The sequence below is a fragment of the Fulmarus glacialis genome, unplaced genomic scaffold (genome assembly GCF_000690835.1).
Source record: "Fulmarus glacialis isolate BGI_N327 unplaced genomic scaffold, ASM69083v1 scaffold13573, whole genome shotgun sequence".
NCBI lineage: Eukaryota > Metazoa > Chordata > Aves > Procellariiformes > Procellariidae > Fulmarus > Fulmarus glacialis.
The window spans coordinates 21413-43880 of record NW_009205124.1 but is presented as its reverse complement, the minus strand read 5'-3'; the positions used below and the strand labels follow the sequence as shown (position 1 = coordinate 43880).

Here is a 22468-nt window from a genome sequence, read left to right as displayed (position 1 = left end):
AATAGGTTCCCAGCAGCTCAAGGATGGTTTTCATAATAAATCCTCTGCAGATTTGCTACCTTTCATTCGAATAAGGAGTATCCTCAGTGATCTTTGCATTCTCAGCCTGTGCAAAAGCCCTCGTTACAGTGTTGCAAGATTTTTCTCTTAATATTCCACTTCAGAAGTCTTGAGCTTGTTTTCAATTATCTCCATTCTGTGCTTTTATTCATTCCTTTAGAAAGTCCCTTGTTCGCAGGACATTTTTCAGGCTTTCCAGTGAAAGCAGATAATCTTGACCTTACTAGTACTGTTCTTTGAAACTCTCTATACTGTTGTTGCTGGAGCTACACTGCTGAAGAATACAGTGGGAGAGGCAAGTTACTTCCAGAACTGAGAGGACCTTAAGAAATAGGAGGCAGAAAAGTCATGGTTCTTTCACAGATTTAGTTTTGTGATTAATATATATTTAATGAATATGCTTAGGCATAATGTTCTGGTCTGCTGAAATGGTGAACAAGGCAAGTACTACTGATGACTCAGAATAGAAACCGCTCATGTTTTGTCAGCCATGTCAGCAAAACTCCAATTTGCAACCCCCCAGGACAGGGACAAATGACTGTCTCTCCTATTGCTGCAGATCAGCTCCCTCAAGCACCAGCTTCCCTGAGCCAGCCAGAGTTACAAGCTTAGTGAGCTCACTGAGGCCTCAGATGCAGGGTGGCAGACAACTGGAGAGCGGCTGTGTTCCCACTTTGGGCAGTGCTGCAGTCCCTCAGTGGGGCCAGGGGAACATGCTCAGCTCTGGAAAGGGAGTGTTGGGAAAGGCGAGCACAGAGCAGGGACAGATGCACCAGCTGCGGTGTGGGTCCACCTCTTACTGGGAATGGGAGCTCCGCTGGGCCTGCTGCCTTGGGCCTCTCTTGAGGTTGGTGTGTAGGGGAGCCCCTGCTACTGTCACCCTTTGCCTGATTTTGTCACTGTAATGTTGTAGGTATGATCATGTGAGGAAACAGGCTTGATAGGGTTTGCAGATGGAGAGACAGAGTTTGCAGATGGAGATTGTACTTTTATTGGAACTGATATAGATGAGCCCTGGAAAAGACCTGAAGAAGAGCTCGTATGCCCAGAAGTTTCTCTGATAAGGTGGATATTGCCTCCATCTATAAAATGGGTCATATTTTAAGGAACTGTAACTTGACTATGCTATGCCTATATATAAAGCTGGACTTGAATTCCATGCTAACATTTTGTTGTCATTGACATTCCGGTTAAAAAAAAATTGTAGACAAATTACTCATATAATGAAAACATCCAAAGAAACTGTAATTAGAATTACTGTCTCATATTTTTCCGGGCACCAAATTGTCATTGAATTTCAAGAGTGGGGAGCCTACTAGACCTTTAAACCTTTGAAAATCTCCAGTGATTTTAATCTTTTTGTGCTTTTGAATACAATCCCTTTTCGTAACACGCTTAGAGTTACTGATTTCTGACAATAGTATTGCTTTTAATCACTTTATTAAAATCATTGTGCTATAATGTATATTTACTTTGAAAACTCTTTGATGACCTTTGACGTATAAATATTTCCCTTTCTTTCAAAGGTACTGCATGAGTGCCTGTCTCCAAGCGTGTGTGTGTGCGCGTGCTGTAGCTGGCCGTATTCTTCTGATTTGCTGTGTATAGTGTCACAAATCTCCAAAGAGTCCAACGTGTTCATAAATTACTAACTATCAAGTGCTCAGTTGAAGGCAGGCTATTTGGGGAAATGTGCACTCCAAGTCTCATTTCAGAGGAAGCTTTTTGCTCTCATGTTTTGTTTCTGCTTTGCAGAGTTTTGGTTTGCATTGGAAAGCTGGGTATCTTTGTGACACCTGGCAAAATGAAAGAGCAGATAACAGCAGAGCGTAAGAGTTTGGGAGATAACTCCTGAAAGTGACATGTAAATCTTGGGAGTAACAAATCAAGAAGAGCATATTAAAATCAAAGAGTGAAGGTGTATCTGATGAATAATAGCTTTCCCCTTTCTTCCTGCGTGCTGGTTTTTTGTTTGTACTAATTTAGTGCAAGTACATTTATGCTGACAGCCAGTATGCTGACTGTCTGAGAAATGAGTCAGAATTTGGGGGAATTTAGGATTAAGTTCTTTGATGTGGAATAGGCTTCATCTAGCTTCTTTCTGGGTTTTTTTTCATTGCCAGTAATTTTGAAACATGACTAAAATGCTGCGTATGTACTTGACCTGATCTAGAGAAACATAATTCTAACAGACGCTTTTCACCCCAGTGAATGCAGCAGTGATCGGGGGCACAAGAGATCTGAATTTCATTCCTGGCTAAGTCCCAGGTTTACTGAGTAATCAGTGGAAGGTCTTTTTTCTGGCGTGTGCCTTTGTTTACCTATCTCGTGATTCAGGGAGTAAAACAGTGTTTAATAGCTGGTCATCTATATGAGGAAAACGATGGAGTTTGCATGCTGTCTTTAATCTCTAAATGATAATGAAAATATCTGTTACTTCTTTGTCACAAATAAAGAGCTGGTTTTAAATAGCAAAACCAATTGAAAAGACATATACCTGTAAAAATATTTATATTGTTATATTAAGTTTCTGTGCCAGGTGTCATTTTCTACAGATATGTTTATATGGTGGGTTGTTTCTTTTCAGGCCCTGCTTGAGACTCAGAATCTTTTGAGAGCTCAGATTACAAATTTTACTTTCAACCTGGGATTTTCAGGGAAATTTTATCACACAGGTAAGAATGAAATATAAAATCACTTTCATTTTGATGGTTTTCTTTGTAGTATGAGGAAAGTAGGAAAGATAGAGACTTAAGGGTCTGAGTAGAGAGAAGTGTTTCCTTCATAATAGGATAGCTAAAAAATCAAATTGTTCTTTCTTCCAGGTTGCTTTGGGACATACATTTATGTAATTTACTGAATCAGATTTTTCTGCTAAAGTTATTATACTGGATTAACCTTTTGTTTGAGCTGTAGTCTGTCTGGAAGTAACCACGTAGGTAGAGTCTGTAAAGACCTCTTTGCAGCAACATTTCTCTTTTTTTAAAAAAAAAACAGAAAAGGTGCTCATTCTTTGCATAATAGTCCAATAAGTAGAGCAGTGATGTGGAAGTAGGAGAGCCAGGCTGTAGTTTCTAAGAGAAAAACGAAGCCCTTCAGAAAAGTGTCCTGTCAGACTGTTAAGTTTCCTGAATAAGAGGAATGTTCCTCCTCCTCCTGCAAGCTGGGACATGCAGAAATGGCGGAGTCACGGGGCCAGGAGGAGACCTTGCAAGAAGCAGACCAACCTTGGGATGACAGCTTTCTGTAGGGGTTATACGTGTTACGTATGTTTCATTGGATAACAGTAAAATCAATCCTGAGGGTGGAATAAACACATCTCTTACTGTTGCTTTATAATTTCATTCAATTTGAGCTAGCTCAGATGTTCACTACATGTCTCCTCTCCCAGGAAATGGGGAGAGGGCGGCATGTAGAGTAGGTGAACTGGATTTTTTTCTGCAGCCCTTTCCTGAGCACGCAGAGAATTTAGGTGGTATTTTTAGGTGGGCTGGGACATCTCGGGATGAGGCACCTGTAATTTTGTGATGCCTGCATTAGGTGCTGGCGTTGAACAGATTGAATTCCTCCTCCCCTTTTATTAAAATTCAGTTCCTTTCAACCTGTTGTTGAGTGGTAAATTCCACTGATCAAATGAAATTTTCTATTGACTTCACTGAGAGATCTGTTGAGCTACCACAGTTTATCCGCTTGGATAGTTTAATCTCTACTGTAGAGATATAGCAATATCTATTACCCAATAAAATAATTTTATACTTAAATCACTGTAGAAATAGAGAGAAATAAAAGATAAGGTATTAAATAGGATGTGATATAAAAGAAAGAAGGTGTTCTGTACTGTCAAACAGAAAGAAAAAGACATGCATGGAAAATAGGACAAGATCAGAGCCTGGAAGAGAGAGACAAAAGACAACACGGGATTATGTCATAGTTGAAGGATGTTAATATGAAAAGAGGGAAGTGAAGTGACATGTTAGCTGAGACTAGGAACAAAAACCAGATTTATTCAAAACTAAAGATAGATATACAGAGCTTGGATATGCTAGACTGCTGTGCACGTGACATAGCAGAGGGATGAGCGTAACTCTTCTTGTGCTCAGCTGTGCGCCTTGGTCAGTATTACTTGTCATATTAAGAAGAGAAGAGGCAGGGAAAGAAGTCTGTTATTTAGAGCTGGACAGCTGGAGAGGAAAGCAGCTGGGGCTGCACAGCCCCTCCACAGGTCTCTCTTGGGCTCAGCAGACTTCAGCTAGCCTTGGTAAATGTCCAGGTTTCACCCCTGCAATCCAGGTGTCACCTGCACAGTTCAGAGAGACTAGAGATGCCATAACTTTTTCACATTCAGGACATCACTTGCTCCATCCATTCCCATCCCTTCCTCCCCTTTCTTTTGCCTAGAATGGCCCAGCAAAATGATCCTGACTGCCAAGTTTGGCACCTGCCAGTGTCTCAGCAGGCAGAAGTACTTTCCAGACCATTTCTTTTGCCTCAGTTGACAGTTCAGATGCTTTGGAGGGAACATGCGCATGGGTTTCCTGGTTTTGGCTGAGTAGAATTTGGCAAAGGTATTGCGCGTTTGTAGTACAAACTGACCCAGTTACTGGCTGTAAACTGAATGAGTTGAGCCTATCTCCGTTACAGCCCATCCCTCGCTGTGGCTTTTTTCCTTTCTTGATACGGTTTCTTCTCCTTGATCTGTCTATCGTATGACCTTTAGGCACTCCTGTCACTTTCTTTAATAGTGTGTGAACATCACACAGGGCCCCATGGACTCATGTGAAGTCCTAAAATCTAATGATCCTACAAATATTGATACATCTTTACATATGTCTGCCCACATTTTTCATTCACTGCTGTAGTTCCCTCAGAGGTAATGAGGAATAAAATCACAACAGTTGAAGGTATGTCAGACAAGGTTTGCTGAAGGAAATAGGAAAAAGCAAAGGGCATATAGGGTTAGTGAGAGTATGGCCGTATGGATGCAGAAAGCATCGGAGCTGAACGTTTGGCTAACAGACTGAAAAAGGAGCATAGATGTTGCAAAATGCTGAGAGAGGGAAAGGATTCGTCAAGTTGTGTTGATTGTTGGCAGGAGTAGGAACAATCAGGAAAGCAGAAAGCAGGCACACCATGAAGATGTGTTAAGTTATAGGTTGTCAAAGCTCGGCTCATGCAATCTTTGTATGGCAGCCCATTAAGGGGTTATTTAAATTTGGCTGCCTTTGACAGGGCTAGCCTGTCATTAAAAATGCACTGGGCTTGGGGCTGAGGGCGGGGAGTGTCCTGATCTGACACTTCCCATCCCTGAGGTGCTGTCAGATACCCAGGCTGAATCTCTGCGAGTAGGTTACACGGAGCTGAGGCAAGGGCCCGAGCACCAAGAGCATGTTGTCATTGCCCTCAGATTACACGAATGGCCTCTGGAGTGCTTGGGGTCCCGGCCAGCCCCCACTCCCCCAACCCGGGGGAGCAGGGGCAGGGGCCCATCCCAGTGGGTAGCTGGGGTGAGGCTGCTTCTTTCGCAGGCTGGGAGAGTTTACGAGCGTCAAAGCAGCCAGCCGGCTCAGGGTCGGAGGACAGGCCCCACCACTGGGTTTATTTACTGCTGCAGCTGCAGCACAAGAGGTCTGGGAGAACAGCAGGGCTGTACGCTGCAGCCCGAGTGATTCCTCTTCATCAGCGCCGCACTTAGAAATGGCTGCAGGGCCTGTTCCCCGCACCGCCATCTTAGGTATAGGCAGAGGAGCATCTGAAAAGGCAGGCTTGGGGCCTGAGAAATAACTTGGTGAGCTCCAGCCACCCTTTAAGTCTCTTCAAAGATGCAGATTTCTGGGAACTCCTGAATAGGCCATGATCAGAAAGGTAAGAATTAGCAGGGAAGAGAAAGTAATTGTATTACGCATAGTATTTTGAAAAGGCTGCTGGAAAAAATACTTCCACGTATCATAGGTAACGAAAAAAAAATAAAAGTGACTGGAGAGTGAATTTAGTCTGGATAAGGAATACCAGAAAAGAGTTGTCAACATTTTCATTTATACTCTGTATTAAACTGTCTTGCATACAGTTTCTCCGATTCCATCCCTTAGCTGCTGATGTTACTGATACAGCACATGCATGTGAGGACAGTGTTGTACCATGCATTCAAGGTGCCATGAAAATGGGGCTCCCATTTACTTGGCTATAATTACTTCAGGAAAAGGAATATGTACTTGGAAACATTTAAAATCCTCAGTACTTTAAATGGTCACATTTTATTATGCTAACTTCTTTCTTATATTTTCAAACATTTGTAAGAATATAATAAAAGTAGAGACTTTACTTCAGTTTTTTTGTTTTTTTGTTTTTTTGTTTTTTCAGGCACTGAGGAGGAAGATGAAGGGGATGACCTGTTGTTGAGGTCTGTGGATGAGTTTTGGTGGTTTCCCCATATGTGGAGTCACATGCAGCCTCATCTCTTCCACAATGAGTCGTCACTGGTGGAGCAGATGATCCTTAACAAAAAATTTGCCTTAGTGAGTTACATTTTTGCATTTTATACTGAATTTAGGTATTCAGGAACCATTATTCCTATTTTGTTGGAAAATCAATCCTTGTAGAATTTGTTTTAATCTAAATGAATTGAAAAAAAAGAAAGTTTTGATAAAGTGCTTTTTGCAATCACTCTATTTTGTGCTATGAAAATTCTGCTTCTGTACAGTTTGGATTTCCTTCTCAACTGAAGTTTTATTTTTTTGTATTACTTTATGAAAAATTTTGAATGGAAAAATTCTTTCAGAATGAAGAATTAGTATGTTCCCATCTTGGAAAGTCAGTATAGATAAAAATTCTTCTATTTCAATATTTTCCTAAATAAAAATTTGTCCAAATAACCCATTGTTTAGATTAGAAAAAATCCAGTTTTCTGAAAGAATAAATACTCCAAAACGTGTCAAATGACTTTATGAAAACACTGCATGTTAGGATTAATGAAGTGTGCCACATTTTCAAAGATGCTTTTCTGTGGTGATACCTAATACTATCCTATATATTCCTTTTGATCAGCTTTATAAAAACTTGTTTGGAAAAGCATTGCTTTTACTAATTATTTACTCACAACAAAGCTCTGAAAAAAAATGTTTCAGTGAGAATATAAGAAAAAATAAAACCAGATCTTTAGGTCTGAGGATACTAGAGACACAGACTTACCTTTTCTCTACAGTTAATTTCATACAATAAAACCAAACCAAACCACCATACATAGTACATATTATTTGTCTGAAGAAGCTACTCATTATGTTTCATTTGCTTAAAGCATTTAAATTAATAACAAAGATAAGTATCCTGCTTTTTTGAAAGAGGCTGAAATTGCTGATGCCTCATGCATTATCATACTGAATGTGTATATTGTGTGTGAAATGCTCAACTTGGGAATTACAGTCACTAAGAAATAATGGAGACACTGATACATTGAAGATGATAGGCTCATTATTGGAATGAAAGATTTTAATTACATATTTATTACTGCATATTGTAAAACTTGAGGGAAAAACCCTTAAAAATCAGACATTTGTTTATAGCTGAATGAAGGAGATTAAATGGGACATTAGAGAAGGCAATTTCTTGCATGTTCTGTAAAGATTTTTCTTTCTGATGTTTATGCATGCTTAAGGGAAGTAGAAAAGATAAAACGAAGAGCAATTGAAATATCTGCGATGCAATTAAATAGTGTAAAGCTGTGTAACTGATGGCACATCCATTTTTTATCTCCTCATGCAGTAAAACCAGTAGGCCAGATCTTACTCATTCCTACTTTGGCAGATTACACATAGTGCACCCCAGCTGTAAACCAGCAGATGACGCGCTCCCTGGGTGCAGCGGCGTCGCTGATGGGGTGTGTGAATCCTACCCAGGAGCGATACGGCCTTATGAGAGTTCCAAAAGCTGCACCAGCCTCAGGGTGGTAAAATCTTATGCCCCATTATGTGTGCCATAAATTGCTAAAAGGAAATAATAATTTCACCAGTTTTTTAAGTATAGAAAAATAAGGGTTCTCAACTGTGATTAAACCATACCTGTTACACACACCATTACACTAGGTTCAAAGTAGCCCTTTAATGAGGAAGAAATAGCTTTCTTCCCTTGTAGGCTTCATATCTTTAAAGTCTTATTTCTCATGTTCTTCCAGAGGAGAAGCAAATGCTCCTTTTTGTGAGTTTGCTTTGTTTTGAGCTGTTAGTAAAGTTGTCATATTTAAATTATAAGATGCGTCTAATACTGAATCCTGACTATTTAAGCTTTTTTTTTACATTAGCTTTCCTGCAGTAGTCCAGCCCTCCTCTAGAAAAGATGAAGAAAGTTGATTTTACTAAGGTCATGCACCCATTTTTCTTTGAGATAAAGACTTAGTTTTTCATATTCCTAAGTAACTAGTTTATTCAAAGGAAGAGACCGAAGTATCAACCAACTCTTACCTTTGCACACAAAGTATGATTAGAAAATATGGTGAATGACTGTACAAATACGAACAATATAAAAAACTCTTAAACAGAATTCAAAGGTTGTGCAAAGGCAGTTTTCATAAATCATTGCAACATCATCTTATGGACAGTGTATTCTGCTAATCAGACTATCAGAGAAGTATCTGCTATATACTGTTCCTTTGAAAAGTAACCTGAAAGAAAGGAGAAAAGGTGTCAAAATTCATTAGAGTATGTTGGAAACCAGAAACTGGAAAGAAAATATATTGAATGTCAAGAGCAGGTAATACCAGCAAGGTCAGTATGTAAACAAGATAAATGACAGGAGTCTGCAAAAATAGGAGATGTATTACAAAAGGGGTTAGTCTACAACATCTGCCTGTTATCCTCAGAATTTTACAAGTGGTTATCTTTTCTCCTGTTTTAATATGACACTAAAATGGTTAAGCTGGTTTTTTAATATGGTTTTATGTTTTGAGTGGACTAGAGGGAAAATGCAGTGACTCTCTGTGAAATTCAGCTAACAATCCAAGTAGTTGTGTAGGGACATGTAGTGGAAATCACACTTCTGTTATTGTAACTGCCAACTACTACATGTTGTGTTGAATATGTGCCAGTAATTTTCTCTCTGAATTCTTAGTGTGCGAGCAAATTCCTTGCAAGAACTTGAAAGAGGGTAGCTTTCTGTTTAATGTAGATTGAAGAAATCAACGTAAAATACATCTATATCACGCTTCCCTACATACTCATAAAAATATTTATTAAAAAGGCTTTTGTATTAAAATCCCTCATTTCATCACCATGCTGCCATCTCCCTTACATATCTGTGTATTCTGGTATAACCATTATTTGCATTTCAGACCTGTTCTTGATCTGTCACGAACAGGATTTGAGAAATGCCAAAACATCAAGTTTCTTAAATTTTTGAAAGCAGTCATTGTTCTGTTATGTTTTAGGAACATGGTATTCCAACTGACTTGGGCTATGCAGTGGCTCCACACCATTCTGGAGTCTATCCGGTACATGTTCAACTTTATGATGCCTGGAAAAAGGTCTGGAATATCAGAGTTACCAGCACAGAAGAATACCCACATCTGAAGCCTGCAAGGTATAGACGAGGCTTCATCCACAAAAATATCATGGTGAGTTGTATTTGTGACGTTCATATTACAACCACTCTACCATTTTATGAACAATTTATTTTTAAGTGGAAAAGCATGGTATCCTGAAAGTTCGTATTGTGAGAAGCACATATTGCTGTGCATAAGGACCAAGATATATTTGACAGTATCTTGTTAATTAAAATCAGTCTCTTGCTGATGATGTTACTGCTGATGAAGGTGGCCTCCAGGCACCCCGCTGTTAACAGTTAACAGGCTGTTAACTGTTCTAGTCCTACTGTTAATATTGGTTCAGAGATCTCAAGGAAAAAGTCAACTTTGCATCTTTTAACGGAATATTATTGGTTAGATTTTTAGCAGGTTTTACATTTGCATAGTACCATTAACTGCAAAAGAGTGCTGCCAGTTTATGCCATCTGAGAATCTGGATCTTGGTGCATAAATATTTTTTTTCTTCCATTTGAACGGTGCACTGTTGCCCTCGTTTTGCTTCCTGCCATACAGAAATGTGAACTGTGCCTTGCACTGTGGCTTAACCCCACAGCTAGGCTTTGGGCCCAGGCGATCAGTCTGGATGCAGGGCAAACACTCAGAAGATTGGAGGGAAAGAAGACATACACACACCACAGCCCCCTCCAGGCTATGAAGCTGCTCTGTTGAGGCAGCCACAAGTCAAATCTCACAATTTTTTTGTATTACATAATTCACAGTGTTGTTCACTGACAGCAGTATTTGCCAAAAGGGGTTATACACAACTGACATGGAAGGCGTTATGCTAATACCATCTGATCACTGGGGCATAGGCTATTTCTGATTCACATATTGTCATTATTATCTTAGAAGTGTTTCAAAACAACTTTCCAAAATACTTGATGGTATGTTCTCGAGTAACTTTCTTTTGGAGCATGTAGGAGAGCAGTGAATGGGAAAGATCCCAGTGTGTGTACTGTGTTATACCTCTGGCTGCAACAAGCAGTTTTGGAGTACCTTAGCGCAAGACCACCACTTAACTTATAACAGAATTCTGGTATTGTCTTCGAGTTACTATCGGTGCTGCTTTTCTAAGCAAAATAATAATATTTTAAAGTTTTGATCTATTTTTGGATGAAGCAAACTACAATGATCTCCAGACATCCAGGAAAAAAATTGACACCATGCAGATTTGAGCTACATTTTTTTCTCCTGCAAGCGATAGCTGCATGTAAAATAATGGCTTTGTGGATATGCTCAGCGTACGTGAAGCATTTGAGGAAGAATGATTGACTCTCAGAATCCCCAAAAATCTCTTTCATAAATTTTTGTAAAAACATGTCATTTGAAGACACATAATGAGATTTAACACAAGGACACTGGGGCCAAAAATCTGTCTCCAAGAACAGTTGTATAAAACCACCTGTTCTGGGAGTCTCGAGCTTTCAGTTCTCCAGGGCAAATGCATTAATATTTTACATCTGCAGGCTTATAGTGATGAATACATTCAGTAATAAAATTGTTGTGTAAGATTTGCCAGAGCATTTCCCATCCAGTACAACTTCATTCCCTGCCTCTGTGAAGAATTGTTCTCATATTTCATCAGTGAAATCCAAAGGTTTTTAAAAAGTATATGCAAGTTTGTAGCAAACGCACAGATTCCATACATTTTCTGAAAACACAGAATTTACTGTCTGTGGTCACAGTATCCTGTACATTACAAAGAAGATGTTGAGAAATGAAACGACAAGAAACAAGTGTCTACAAAATCACACTCTATGTCAAGTAAGGGATTTGTATGCTTTAAAAGTTTAAGCCATTATATAATAAATGTTCTAAATTGCACTAAAATGTTTGAGAACAATCCCAGTTTAAAAATTATACATGAACATCAATACTCAGCTGTTGATTTTCCATAAAAAATAGACATAATTGAAATACTCTCCAGCAAATTATTTTCTGAAGTTGATAGAAAATATTTTGAAGTTCTAGTGGAAAACCTAACTGCATTTATTAGTTCTTCCTATTCAAAAGACTTGTTCTTTGCTTGTTTTTAAAAATACATGCATTTGTTTATGCTACTTTTTATTGCAAATGGTCTTACAAAACTAGCACAGTTGAATTGAGAAGCAAATCTTTCTTATAATGTGAGCATTATCGCCAAAATTCGTCATGTGTCAGAGTAGAATTATTATTGGTGGTGATGCCTAAGCCAAAAAAAAAAAAATTTACTTTCAAATTACAGTTTAAATTTACAACAAAGCCATATTTCAAATAAAGAGTGGAACTGATTAATACAATACAGACTGATAATATTTTAGATTATGTTTCAAATTATTTTAAAATTTTAGAAATCTTTGATGACTTGATCCTAACACTAAGTATTTGAAGTCTGGTGTTACGGACAAAATTAGTTTGAGGAGGTTGCTGAATTATAACTTATTCATTGAGTTCAATCTCCAGTTTCAAATAAAATGTGATGAATTTTTGGACGTTACGATTTCACTGATAATAAAAATGTTGTTTCTTTCAGTAAGTACTAATTATTAATCTGCCAGTGTATTAATTCAACTAGGTCATTATTGACTTCTGGCAAAGTTGTGATGCCAAATCTACCCAGCAATTATCACAACGGAACACTATCAGTTATCACTTACCTGGCATTTATTCTCTCATTAAAAGTATAAGCATTTTTGTTCCGTGAATTTCTCTTTAATCGTGTTTTGTTTTGTTTTGTTTTAAATAAATCCAGGTGCTTCCTAGGCAAACTTGTGGCTTATTCACCCACACAATTTTCTATAAAGAGTATCCTGGAGGCCCAAAGGAACTAGACAAAAGTATTCAAGGAGGAGAGTTGTTCTTCACAGTGGTTCTCAATCCAGTAAGTACAGTGTAATTTTGAAATCTTTTTTAAAAATTACTTAAAGGAGAAGTTACTGAATGCTTCAAGGCCAATCAGCTGAGTCTCCCAAATAGCAGTTAGTCACAGTGAGCTCTTCTGCTTTTTCAGTTAATTATTTTAAGATCTAACATTATGTATGTTCTGTTAGTTGTACAAAGATAACCGCTACTTTTTCTTGATGACTGTTTTGTTAGTAATGCAGTAGTAGCAACCTTTCTTGTTCATCTTTACTTTTGCATGAAATAAGAACCCTGAGATTTAATTTTTAAAAGAATTCAAACATTAAGAACTGGTATTACTATGAGACGAGTACCTCAGGTGAAGTCCATTTTCCTGCTCTGTCAAATTCATGATCAGAAGTGTTGGGAACACTCACTGGTTTGAGAAAGTTGTGAGCAAGGAGTGCTTGCGTTTAAATCTGTTTTGAGGATTTTCAGTTGCTGATTCATAACAGCTTCAAAGAAAAGATCCAAGTAAATGAACCACATAGTTAATATATCTGCTTAACCTTTCATTTATCTTTAATGGAAGAATAAACAACGAACGAGGCTATGAAACTACAGAATACTGACAGGAGGGAACAGTATACTACTTCAAAGTGGCATGGGATTAGGTCAGTTGCATCAAAACTGACCTTTTAGACAAGCTTTTAGGTGAGTTTTTCATCTGAAGTCCAAATGAAACATATAAATAAAATTTACCTATTTTATACAAATGTAATCACTAGGACTCATTTTTTCAGAACACCAAAGGGAACAAAACATATTTCCACTCAAATCCTTTGGAATAATAGCCTAAATATTTTTGTGCCCTTTTTTAATCTTCCATAGTTTAATGGAAGTCCAAAGGGAAAAAGCTTCTGTCAGCTACTTCAGCAATTTATATGCAGGTCTATTTTTCAAGCCTCAGATTCTTTCAAGCTATTGTTTTGGTTCTTTGAGAGCAGTTACTGTGTTTTGTTCTCCTTTTTCATGTTCACATAGCAGAATTAGGAAATAAAAACTTCACTTCCTCACAACACATGTGGTCTCCCTTCTAGAGGATGGCAGTAGTCCCAGTCCTAACTTTGATATGTGTCATTTCAGGTACAGCACGTTAACAGAGGTGAAACCTGAAAAATTCCTTGGATGGAGGGTATTGGTACCATAGCAATGCTTTGGCAATATATGGATTTTTAGCTAAGAGTTACTAGCTTAACAAATGAGACTTGGAGAAAGACATATAGTAACAACATTTTGAGTCAGGAAAAACTGTATTCCATATTGAAACACAGCCACAACTTAGCCAAAAGCTATTTTACCATCTTACAACAGTAGGGAAACAGCAAAATTTAATATGGCTGCTCAAGGCGTAAGCCTTTCAAATGAAAAGAGTGAAGAGAATGGAGGGGAAGAAAGATAAGCAGTGAAACAATCATGATTATTGGTATCAGTCTTAGAAGTTTGATCATGCCTGCCTAACATCCTTGAATGTGAGTACAACGAATGTATTTTTATATATTACAGATAGATCTTTGATTTATGCATTGCAATGTAGACTGTATGATCATGTAGTTCTGAGAAATAGGATATCCCCAATACAATACAGGCTAAAAGAATAGAAGTTAAATGCACTGTTTTCTAAATACAACTGTAAATGAGTATTAGGCCAAAACTTGCCCAAGACAAATTGTTGCAATCCTTTTTAAGGAGTGCCTTTGAAAAGATAATGCGTCTGGGTTTAAATATCTGCTTATAAACAGTTTCTAAATTTCTAAGCATTAGCCTGGCATGTAATCAATTTACAGATTAGGGTTTGCATCTTTGAGTTAAGTATTACATATATTTGTAGCATAATTTGCAAGTCAGAGTTGGGCAAAGATTAGGCATTAAAATGAAAACTAAGTAGGAATTTGTCTAATTATGAAGTGGCATTTTGGATTTCATAAGCTCTCCTGTATTTTCATTAAAATTGCTGGGATTTTTTAATGTGAAACACCCAGCTTTTCAGAGGATGCAAAAATTCCATTATGAGGCATTTTCTAAACGTTATTTTTCACTGATGTAAAACTACAAAGAAGAAACATTGCCTAGGAATCATTACAGTGTCAGCTAAATAACTATTGTCTCAACAATAAGTACATAAACATTTAGTTTCCAGAAATGGAAAATGTGGGTGTAAATTAAATGTAAATCTTAACAAAGGCCTTAATTACATTTCCTGGTTTAATTTGGGTAACTGATGTTAAGTGAATATAGTTTCTGAGGTGTAAGTTACTAGGCTGAGGCTTTAGAAACTGAGTACCCTACACTGAAATAAATGCCCCTAAGAATAAAGCCCAAAATTTCTTTGCGGTTTGGCTGTGTAATGGTAGCTATTCACAAGAGAGACTCTGCTTCCTTATAGTATGCTAGATCAACCACAATCTGCAGAATAAACCACAAAAAAACATAGGACCATATGTGCATCTGTAAGCTTTTGACATGAGAACCAGCATTATTGCCTTGTTCCCAGGGCATTGTACAGTCAGAAGTCCTGCACGTAAGAAAAGCATCAGAAATCCTGCTCTGCAAATGATCTCTGCTAGTTATATTTTATATGGGAACTAAGAGTTGGTTTGTTGGAGTAGCTAATCTTGTGGTTGGCAAGCTGTATTTGTGTGGTATGCATTTATATCCCCACACGGCTGGTTCGATTGCGATCTGATGGTGGCTGTAAAGTGATCTTGACAGCTATGCCCGTTGTGTTCATAAGGCATCTAGAATGCTGAAATGCCACCAAGCTGAAAAAGAGCCTAAGTAGTAATATAACACACTATCTACTTTTCCAATAATATTTTGTATGTCTGTCTTCCGTTAAAGATTTTGCTGACTTCAGCGGCCCTTAGGCGAGATCGTACTATATCAGGATCTTGCACAAAATGTTTTGGAGAAAAAAAAAAAAGAAGAAGAAAAAAAGAAAAAGAAAAGAAACCTTCAGCAACCCTGTATTATTCATACACTGGCATTATTTTCCCCACATTATTGGTTGAATAATTGGCTAAGAGGGAGGTCGTGTGACTTGCACTAATTTAGCCAGGGAATTCTGTAACAAAGCCACAAGAAAAACATGCATTGTAGAAGTCTTTAATGATGAGTATCTTATCCAGTCAGAGAGCTCTCTGTTTTATTATTTTGCATTGTTACTATTTTTCCTAGCACTATACTGACTTTAAAACATTTTAACAAGTATTTTTCCTGATAAACTTCTTATAATCTTCAGTGACTTCAGATTCATCTATCTCTGTCTGCAATATTCAGTGAAGTTCTTGGATTAATAGAACAAATTTCTGTTAAACGTCTTTTACAATGAAATTGTACCAGTCTCCTAAATATGTCTTGTAAATGATAAAGGAAGTGAGCAATTAGATTTTGAGCTATATATAATGATAAGGGTAGGTATAGACACTGCCATCAACTGTATCATTTCTTCTCAGGTTTGCTAGTAAATCTCTATCAATACTGACAAGACTCTATCAATACTTCTGAACTGCCCTGAAAATAATTAGACCTAAGAACCAAGCCAAACTAAACATAGCTGAACTGAACATGCCTTTATAAAAACTATTTGAATATTTCTTTCTGTCTGCTACTGTATATTTTTCCTCATCTGCAACTACATCCATATAGGAACATACATCCATATTGCTTCTTTTTGAAAATATGTCTGTACTAGTTACCTGTCTGTGCCATATCCATTGTTTCTGTAGGTAGCTGATGTGGAACATAGAATCATAGAATCATAGAATCATAGAATCATTAAGGTTGGAAAAGACCTCTAAGATCATCGAGTCCAACCGTTAACCCAACACCACCATGCGCACTAAACCATGTCCCTAAGCGCCTCATCTACACGTCTTTTAAATACTTCCAGGGATGGCGACTCCACCACTTCCCTGGGCAGCCTGTTCCAAGGCCTGACCACTCTTTCAGTAAAGAAGTTTTTCCTAATGTCCAGTCTAAACCTCCCTTGGCGCAACTTGAGGCCATTTCCTCTCGTCCTATCGCTGGTTACTTGGGAGAAGAGACCGACCCCCACCTCGCTACAACCTCCTTTCAGGTAGTTGTAGAGCGCGATGAGGTCTCCCCTCAGCCTCCTCTTCTCCAGGCTAAACAGCCCCAGTTCCCTCAGCCGCTCCTCATAAGACTTGTGCTCCAGGCCCTTCACCAGCTTCGTTGCCCTTCTCTGGACACGCTCCAGCACCTCAGTGTCCTTCTTGCAGTGAGGGGCCCAAAACTGAACACAGTGTTCGAGGTGCGGCCTCACCAGGGCCGAGTACAGGGGCACGATCACCTCCCTCCTCCTGCTGGCCATGTACAATAAAATAAGCTAAGTAAGAACTGAGACCCAAACAGTTCAAAAAGCACTGATATAATAAAATTTTCAGAGATCTAAGTTACAAATGAGCTTCTTTTAGCTCGCATATGTGTTTCAATGGATTTAAGTACCAAAACTTGATTTATCGAGTGACTAAGGCTATCTATTGCAAAATTATTTGTTGGATATGTAACAGTACTGTTCAATCATTAACAGAAACATAACAAATCTGACTGTCTTCGTGAATAGCTATACATGTTACAATAATAGATAAACATAAAGGCTATACACCCTTCATCTTTCCAGGAAAAGTAAAAATTGTGACTGGAACAGGATTCTGCTAAGGACAGCACTGCATATTGCAGCATTTTCTCTAATGATGTTCACGTTCTCCCATAAGAGCAGCTATTAGAGATGAGCTATTAGAGCAGCTATTGTCAGATGAACACTTTAAATTCACTCGCCTGTCCCACCGGGCTGATGGAGGCTACCGAGTAAGAGGCAAACATGTTGAACAGCTCTTGTTCTCCTTGAGGCTGCACGACCAGCAACCTAAGTTAATGCAAATGGTGTGTTAGCTTACTCTGTGCTACACAGACAGTAAGAAAATGAGTTCACTCTTCTATGAAATAACTTGCTTATATTAAGTCAATTTAAAAGGGCATTATTGTGAAGAGCGTATTATATCCCAGTAACAGAAGAGAAAGGTTCCTACCTGTGAGTTTGTATATTTGGATTCTGTGGAATGTACATGAATCAATAATCTTAACATTTGGATCTGCACATTTTGCACAGCAAAGTCAGTGGGATTTTTCTCAGTTCCTTCCCATTGTCATTCCTATTAGTGGGATAATACGTAGGTATATCCATGTTCCTTATTCTCTAAGGCATTGACACATTATGGAAGGAATAGAGTTGAAAATAATGCAGAGTGTTGTATAATGATGTTGTGGAAATCCATGGTACAAGTTTATCCAGAACACTCTGCAGACTCAATCTCATGTGCGAAACTGGAAGCAGTTGACTGAAGAGGACTATGAAGGACTGAGAAAGACTCCAATCTGAAGAGAAATCAAAATGATCATGACATATTTGAAGAGAAATGAAAACCAGAAACAACTATGAAATTGCATGAAGAGCCTAGACAATGAATTCCTGTTACCTGTCTTGAAACAGAAAACCAGAGGATAGTCAATTAAATGAGGATGAGAATTTCAATGAGAATTGCATCAGGAGCTTCCTCCAAGGTAGAGTTTTTGACATCAAGAACTTATCAAGATTTGAAATACAGAATTAAATTTGATTGGATATTCATGCCTGTAGTAGTTAGTAAGACATGGATTCCATATAAACTTCCATGCTTTATGTAACCCTTGAAAGCAGGGAAGACTTTCATAGATTGTTTTTCACACATCTCCCAGCTCCCATACTCCCATGTAGAGTATCCTGTACTTTCCTCATACATATCTCTGATGCCATCTGCTTCTATAGACAGCATGCTGCACTAGATAAATAGGCCAAACACAGGACAGACCTACTAGTTTTATTCTTTTTTTTTATATGGAAAAGCTTACTGTTTTTCTAAGTGCAAAGTTTCAATAATAAAAATAAAATTCATGAAGCAGATCAACAATATGAAATGGAGTATATCTCATCTGCTTTCTACAAGTTCTTTAGATTTTATTCCTAAAGTTTATTCCAATTTGTTAATCTGTTTGGTTAAGTTTTCAAATGATCATGTGGAAGGTATATTTTGATTCTAAAATCCAAGTAATCTAGTAAACCCATTTTTTCTTAATATAAGACTGCAACTTCGATGAGGGACATGGTCTAAAACAATATTGTATGCTTCTCCTTTTCTGGTGGGATCAGTAAAAGTTAAGGTGTCTCGGTTTAACTTTGTAGAAGGCATACATAACCCAGTCCTAAAATATCCTTTGGACTATGGAAGATACAGCTCGGGAGCTTTGCTATCCTACAAGATGAACGTTTAAGGGAAAACAACGATTCATTAAATCTTCTATATCTTCTCTGCCCCTGAGAAAAACAAACAGAACAGAATACAGTAATTGCATTACGTGCACTTACATGCACTTCCTTACAAAGTACTATGTGTCTACAGATCTAAAGAAAAAGGAAAATGCCCTGTGGAGAGGAATTTGGTGAAAGCCTTCAAATGGTTGACAGCCCAACAATGAACCTAATGTGTAGCCAGCTGTGTGTTCTCTGTACTGTACAGCAGTACTGATCAAGAGGGAAGACTGTTAATGGTTTAGGCCCTGTGTTTGATTGATCTTAAAATAATTGTGATCTTTGTATGCATTCAGTTCTAAGTATTATTTTCCTCTAATTTTTACCTCTCCCAAGTTACACTGAGTAGAACTGTTATTAAGCTAATTGACTTGCAGCAGGGGAAAAATTATCTCCTTTAGCACTGAAAATGAGAGGATTTATATGAGCATCAGCAGAACCTAGTGTATCTTAATGTGACCCTGAACAAGATGAATAGTCAGGCTTTGGGACTACAGAGAAAAATACAAAAACAGAGGCATTCAGGCTCAAATCTTCCCTTTCTGTCTGTCCCGCTTTGCACAACCTTATATTTAATTGTACTGAGTGTGAGAGGCAGGAAAGATGACAAATGTGTTGAGAAGCGCACTGATGTGCAGGTACCTGTCTGAGCTCTGATGTGTGGGGATCATTGTCGGCATCCCACGGTAGCACCGTTGGGAGTATAGCCTGGCCTCTCCCGTGGGCCGGTTCAGGTGGTCAGGCTTGGCCCACTTCGTGGGTGAGTGGGAAAGGCAACAGTTCCATCTCTTCCATGTCCTCTCATGCCCGTTTTAGGAACTCTTGGGAACTCCAACAATAGTTTGGGATGTTGCCATGAATTGGGGCAAGGGGGAAGTCAGTTTTGCCTAGCATTTTGTTTGACTGCAAAATACAAGTATTCCTTGCCTTCCTGTCTGTTCTTCAAAACCCACCCATAAAAGCCAGTGTCTGGTATTTTGTGGATGGAATAGAGAAAATATTAAAAAAAAACCTTAAATGAACAGGCAGCATGGAAAGACTGTGGAACTGATGGGATTAGCTATCTAATTGGAGGTGATTCCTTGTAACAGTGTACAATAAATGCATTGAAATTGTGGGCAATAAGAAAACTTTGCCATTCTTCAAAATTCTCAAATGGAAAGCCCTGTACAAGCGGTTTACAACTATTAGTGAAGCAAGTCTTTTGGGACAGTACTGCCAATTGGGAAATCGAGTCACAAGGGTAATGAGCAATTTACAGAGAAAGGCAAAAAACGTTTGTGCAACAGCTGAAAATAAACTCAGGTTTCCTAACTGTCAGATTAATAATTCAGAACTACACCAAGTACGTAATTTTCTTTGATCTTATAAATCTTCCCTGGCTCCATTATATTTATAGTGGAGCCACTGCTATGTAAATCAAATTCAAGTAGTTGCCTTGCTGTCTTTGCAAGTGGATAGGTCCATGGCAGCTGTGAAACCAGCAGGACAGCTTCAGCACAAAAAAGGCAGTTGCAAGCTGGAATCTCTCTGTGGTGGAATTGAACACAGCTTTTCTGGTAGCATACAGGTCTAAAAGGAGTATCTTTCAACTATTAGAAATATATATGCAAGCATAGAGTACCATCTAATTCATTATTCTATCACTTTGTTAGTCTAATGGAGCAAAACCAGCTGTTACTGAGTTTCTGAATACCTGAAACAAAACTCTTCTGAGTAACATGGAGACAATATCAGAACTGCAAACAGGGTGTGCACAATGCCAAATTAATTGGAATATAGGTGTTTTGAGAGTTAGACATACTCTTGCGGCCTGTAAACATTTGTTCAGTAGCTAAAATATCAGCAATATACTAAATTGGTAATGCATCTGCTTCTAGTGCCTAGCAGCGATCACCTAATTAATTGTCAATCATAATTTAACTTCATCTTAAAGTGTTGTGCTTAACTTCATTGAGTTGGGAGGCCTCAATGCTGCCTTTTAATGTTGTTGCACAGATTGGAGGGTGACACAGTGCCCATGACAAAAGTACCTTGATGACTGGTTTAAAAGTATGAATTTAGTTAAGTTGGATTGCCTGCAATAGTTTTATATATGGTAAAAAAAAGTGAAAGATGTGCCCACTCCATAAGAAATGGTTATTACCAATTTTTTATTATACTAACTCTTCTAGTTCCATATTTAAAATGCAAAAATAATAATAAATCTTTTTAACAACATCAATGTCACTGCAAGTCTGAGTCCTCCCTCCACTTCCCTGATGCTTGCCGAAGAGGGTACAGTTAACCTCTGGAAGGGGAGTCTTCGCTCTGCTCTTGGGTTACAGTCCGATCCTGACAGCTTAGCGCAGTGGTCTCCAAACTGGGGTATGTGCACCCCAGGGGGTGCGCAAGATGATCTATTTGGGTGTGGGGAGAAAATACTGGAACTTTAGTACTAGAAGTGTATAATTTATAAATAAATATACATACATTGGGGGTGCATGCTCAAAAAAATTTTACTGTTAGGTGCGCGCCATCAAAAAATTTGGAGACCACTGGCTTAGTGGACTACTGTTCTACAGGCTTTTTACTGTTCTAGAGGCTTTTGTGCTTAATTTGTTTCACTCTGCTTTCTTTCCTGCATTATTACTGTAACTGAAACCAAATGGAAAAGTCCTCCTTTAGTACACCATTAAGGATGTATAAACAGAAAAGAAGTATGAAGAAGAATAATAGTGAGGTGTAGGTGCAACCTATTCACCTGCAAAATGTTTGTGTAAAGTGGAGTTTGAATATGAAGCAAGGTACATTTTGCTTATCAGGATATATGGAAGGGAGTGGGAATATTTGCAGGTTGCCTAGCACAAAGATATCTACTCTGCTGTTTTCCATCAGAGAAGCTAGTCTTGCTCACCATAAATAATTTCTGTCCCAACATAGAGAAACTTCATAATTCATCCTTCCAGACCTTCACAGGGAGCTTGGTAAGGAGAAGAAAAAAAGAAAGGTCTTTCCCACTATCCTTGAATGGTTCTTCTCATGTCTGTCTTTCCAAAAATAGAGACCCCTTGACTCCAGGGGGAAGAAGCCAGGAACGCAAACATGGCACAAGCCAGCAGCTGTAAGAGGGGCTTCTCACGCTTGGGAATGAAAGGGTAATGTCATTCCTTAGGGAGGCAGCCGCCTCTGTTTTTGTCAGGACTGTTATCAAGATTGTAGAAGCTAGTAGTGTCCTTATTGTATAATTTTAATAGGTGCAGCATCCTAATACTGCTGATTTTGTAGTGAGCAATATTTTTTAAAATATCCAGCCTGCTAAAATAACATCCATCGCTAGAAGCTGGGTAACTTGTTGCATTTTTTTCATTTTCTGTATATTGTTTGTCAAGCATCTATAATTTTTTCTGTTCTTGATACATAAATTAGATCATGCTGGCTCATCTTTTCCTGATACATGTGATTTATTAGCAGCAACTCAATCTTGGTCTCAACTCTTAATTTGTTGACCTAGAAGCTGTTGCCTCTAATTGGGAAATGTCGTCGTAGTAAGGAAATACGCAGCACAGAATGAGCATTCAAAAAGATAAAAGCTGTTTCTCCTGAGTGCTTGT

General features: G+C 38.3%; 1 protein-coding gene across 1 annotated transcript in view; it reads left to right on the top strand.

Moving 5' to 3' along the window:
* The window catches only part of LOC104074965 (bifunctional heparan sulfate N-deacetylase/N-sulfotransferase 3), a 58513-nt gene that overhangs the window by 21647 nt on the left and 14398 nt on the right, over positions 1-22468 (top strand). The window contains exons 2-5 of the mRNA XM_009575279.1: positions 2648-2735; positions 6418-6572; positions 9473-9658; positions 12360-12488. Of these exons, the coding sequence (XP_009573574.1) occupies positions 2648-2735; positions 6418-6572; positions 9473-9658; positions 12360-12488 (558 nt within the window). The remainder of the gene's footprint in view (positions 1-2647; positions 2736-6417; positions 6573-9472; positions 9659-12359; positions 12489-22468) is intronic.